Genomic DNA, 4,612 nt, shown 5'->3' on the forward strand with positions numbered 1-4,612 from the left:
CATTCAAACAAACTGTTAATTCTGTTTCTCTCGTACTTTATTATTTGTTTTTATTCCATAAACCAACAAAGTTGCACTAAAGTTACGGTGACTTTACAGAAAGTCACCGAGCCATTTCCACTATTATTAAACACTATTTTACGTGGCGTTCTTTATTATTAACGATTCTCGTATATGTTTTATTTATGGGCGGGTGGCATGATTGAATTTGAAGGAGCAAATGTATGCCAATTATTGGAATAGTTGCTAAGAATTGAAAATAACTTCACAGGTATTATCCAGCACGTCTAAGTTGAAGAACTGTGCCTGTATGATATTTCTCTTCAAGTATAAGATTAGTCCAAAGATCTTGCTTAGTATAATCATACCAAGTTGAAAATTCTATGCAATTGTTCAACTTGCATATGCAACAAAATTGAATTTAGAGTTATAGCAATTACTATTTTCAGTTGATTCATATATAAGCCATAAACAGATTAGCATCCATCTACTACTTTAGAAGCAACAGTCAGACGAATTAATTCCTCTATGTATTTTGTATGAACAAGCTACATTCTTTTGAATCCTTACACAATAATCTTCCACTGTAAAAGACCAAATAACAAAGTTCAACATAAAATCTGAAATACATGAGTATGTTTGCTCAAATTTGGTACTTGTAAGAAATACCTAGGTCAGATAAACTTTCCTATAAACAACATTTGAAATAATATTTGTATTTTCAGTGTAACATCAGTTATCAATATTTTCAGAGAATGATGATATTTGACACAGCTAGAAAGAAAATATGTTGCTAAAGTCCATTTCACATTTTGTATTAGTTGGAACCGGGAATTTTCCCTATTTTACCTGTCAATATTGATTCACTCATTTTTGTTAATTTTGATATAACCAGGACATCAGGATCAAAGTGTTTCCTGCCTGCAGAAGAAATCATACTTGGCCCACTACCGAAAGAGCCTCGGGACCTTTCTCTTAAAGACTTTTCCTTCAAGCTTTAGTCGCCTATGTGCTTCTCTCAGATGACATGGCCGGATAGGTCCAGATTCCTTCCGCTCGGTCATAATTATTCTAGCTGCAAAGATAGTAAGTACCATTTAATAAACTGAAAAACTTCACTGCAACATTATTATCCTAGAAAAACAGAATTCGCACGAGTATTCACCATGCTATTCATTTTCATTTTCTATTTCTATTAAAAGGAAGCATGTCATTCTTGTAAATGAAAACTAATCACCTCTTTCCACAACCTCACCCACAAACATTTTTGTAATCCCTGATACTACAACCAAAACTGGCTTAGAGATTGACTGGGTCCCAGCGATGCTTGCTATAACCTGCTTCCACACAACCAAGAAAGAAGAGGCAACTTGTGAGCAATCTTGTCTTACTATAATAGAAATTACTAGTGAAAATTGGAATGCAAAAATGGGAATCTACAACTTAATAAAAGTACATGAGTTCAAAAGCAGCATCAATACACAAACTAACATTAATAAGGTTAGTCCATTACTACTAACTATATGTAGTTCACTAACTCAATTCAATTGGTTCCCCAACTTGTGTCTCCTAAGTCTAAACTCTGTCCAGCTATTTTAAATACAAATTTATCCTTTCAAGCTTACCATAAACAGATCTTAGAGCTGTCAATTTCGATGCGAATCCAGTAGCTTCACAAGAAAAAGTCCCGAAGTAGTACAACTCCAAATCACCATCCAAAATCAAATTTGATTATGCATAGCAGCATGTTTAACTCATATTCTTAAATCTTTAGAGATCAATTAAGATCCATTATACATTTGATAAACACTACTACAAAATAATTTTAGTGAACTAGCAGTTTAATAATAGTATTCGACTATCCATTTACTTGGTCTTTAAGCTCATGGAATCTTAGTTAAACTTGGAAGTACTACATGCGTCCCTAAATATAAGATCCCATAGAATAAATTGCGGGAATTAAGAAAGTTTGTTAGAGTAATAAATTTATTGACAATTTTGTATAATTTTACAAGTTTATCTTGAGGAGTGAACTAAAGATGAACAAAAACTAAAGAACCCAATTTGTTTACCAAAACATGAAGTGGAAGTTACAAAACAATCTAAAAGTGAAAGAAATACCCTTCTCATAGTAGCTTTCTGGAATGCAGCCCTACGAAAAGATTCGTATCTACTCAACTGTTCTTCAGTGAATTGTGAAAAAACATTCCTGAGTATTGACGGAAAAAACAGATTAATAAAACTAGGGTTTTATGATATGATACGAAAAAATAAGATGAAAACAATAATGTAGTTAGTAATAGTAACTGCAATCTAGCGATTTTGTGAGGATCACCAATGGAAGCAGAACGAAACTTGGAGAATTCGGCATCCACTTCATCTTCTTCCTCTTCTTCGTATTGTTCTTCTTCATTGTTGTTGGTGTTAGTAATGGTCAAGGTTTTGACGCGATTGTTGAGTTGTTGATGGGTTTGAGTAGGTAGTGAGATGGGGTATGGTTTGGTTTCGATTGGGGAATCCGGTGGGGATGGTGATTCCTCGAACGCTGTTTCGAATGGATCCTTTGAAATTGAATGCTTCATTCTCTTGTTGAGTTGTATGTGAAACTGAAATTCTCACTGGTTTATATAGCTATGTAGTTGGCTTCTAAGGTAAGGCACCAAAATTTGATTTGAAGGGTTATTTAAGGGTTGAGTTAGTGGGCCTTATGTGATTGTGGGCCTTCACCTGTCGTATTGAATTTTACGAGGATTTAACATGCTACACCCCGGTTATACATGTCATTATTAAGAGGTATGTTTTTACTGGTATACCCTTGTCTAAAGTCACTAATTTCTATCGAAAATTTCGGTGAATTTTTACAGGAAATATTAAAAAAATTTCTGGATTTTTAAAATTTCCAGTATAGTTTTTGCAAAAAAAAAATTGTAATATCGAAAATTTCAAAATTTTGATAGTACAATTTTTTTATTTTTTTACAAAAAAATATATCGGATATTTCATGCTTCACACCACTAATTTATTCAAAGGTAATTTTGGAATAATCAAATGTGAGGGTAACATGTATAATAAAAGGGTTATGGCATGTTAAATCGTCAAATATTTTTATTTTTAAACAAATTTTATGTTTTTTTCAATTTTTGAATTAATATATTAGATTTTTACGAAATTATTAGTTTTTAATTTTTTTTATTTAAGTTTTACGGAATTTATGTTAAGATACTAGATTTTTGGAAAATTTGTGCATAGTTACCAAATTCTTACAAAAACTAGTATAACATAGATTGTATGTCTGCTTTTTAAAATATTAATGTAAAATCATTATTTATTTTTAAAAATGTATGATTTTATACCGATTGAAAAAAATGAAAATCATTTTTTTTAAATCAGATATTTAAAAAAGTCAATCTAAAATTATATTTTTTATATCAAATTTTTTAAATATTCAATAATATTTTAAAAATAAATTATGATTTTATATTAATTTTTTGAATATAAAAAAAATTACAAAACATATCAGATTCATCTAAATTATGAACTACCAGATTTTCTAATAATTGAAAAATTATAAAACATGGAGAATTTATCAAAAACTCCGGTATATTAGTTTCGTTGTTTTATTGGCTTACAAGATTTTTTAAAAAATCCACAATTTACCATAGTTTTTTTGGATTTTTTGAAATATTTAGTAAAAATGCATACTTGATTTTTTATTAGTCTACTTGACTTTTAGCGCGAGAGAGAAAAATTTGCAACGCCTCGTTCGTGAAAAAAAATGAAAGGAGTATTTTTGTTAATATGAAATTTTTTGAGGGTGTCAAGTTAAAATAAAAGGGTACCGAATAAATTCTCAAGTTTTTGAATTTGAAATGGTTTTTTTACTCTTTGCACCTTTAGTGGTGCTCACCCACCCTAGTGAAAAACCCATAATGTCCTAAAAATCCAGAAATAACCTCCAAACGTGCCAAAAATGCAATCGTAGTCAAGTCTTAAACCTAGGATACAACATAGTTGAACACATTCAAAGGATGATCTCTGTATTTTTAACTGAGGTTAGATTCCGTACATGTTTGATTTATATAACGCATCAAGAAATCCTTGTACTTTTTCATTTTAGAAAGTTAACTAAAAATCCAAAACATAACTTGTGAGAAAACTTCAATCACTTTTAAAGTTATATGGCTACTTATATTCTATTGCGTTCAAGCCTAGAACATCACCCAACCTCAACTCCAATCAAATCAATTGAGGCTTCTCATTTTTCAAACTTTCTTAAAATTCGGTAAAGTTTTTCATCTCCTTACTTTTTTTGGTTTGTGATGAATGCATTAGTTAAAATAGTATAATACATGCATTTGCTTGATAAAAAAGTTAACTTTCGGATTTTCTTGTTCTGCATTGTTTGTTTGATTTTGTTTGTTGTGTCCCTTGGGTTTGAATTATTTGATTATGTTATGATTTTACTATTTAAATTAAAGATAAAATGTAATTAAAGATAAAATGTCTGACAACCAAGAGAGATTCAGACATAGTAGAGTGGGTCAACATGCTTTCGTTAAGAGAGAAAATTCTACACCCTCTCTTCTAGACATTGTGCCATTTCATTGTATGT

General features: G+C 30.5%; 1 protein-coding gene across 1 annotated transcript; it reads right to left on the reverse strand.

Moving 5' to 3' along the window:
* Positions 1 to 537: 537 nt before the first annotated feature.
* On the reverse strand, positions 538 to 2,633 carry LOC131606604 (transcription initiation factor TFIID subunit 11-like). Its single transcript, XM_058878801.1, has 4 exons — positions 2,308 to 2,633; positions 2,122 to 2,209; positions 1,238 to 1,337; positions 538 to 1,075 (listed from the first exon to the last, which is right to left on the reverse strand). Exons 1-4 carry the CDS (start codon positions 2,580 to 2,582, stop codon positions 948 to 950), a joined length of 591 nt encoding a protein of 196 aa, XP_058734784.1. The 5' UTR covers positions 2,583 to 2,633; the 3' UTR covers positions 538 to 947.
* Positions 2,634 to 4,612: the final 1,979 nt, after the last annotated feature.

This window comes from Vicia villosa, linkage group LG5 (assembly GCF_029867415.1).
Source record: "Vicia villosa cultivar HV-30 ecotype Madison, WI linkage group LG5, Vvil1.0, whole genome shotgun sequence".
Taxonomy (NCBI): domain Eukaryota; kingdom Viridiplantae; phylum Streptophyta; class Magnoliopsida; order Fabales; family Fabaceae; genus Vicia; species Vicia villosa.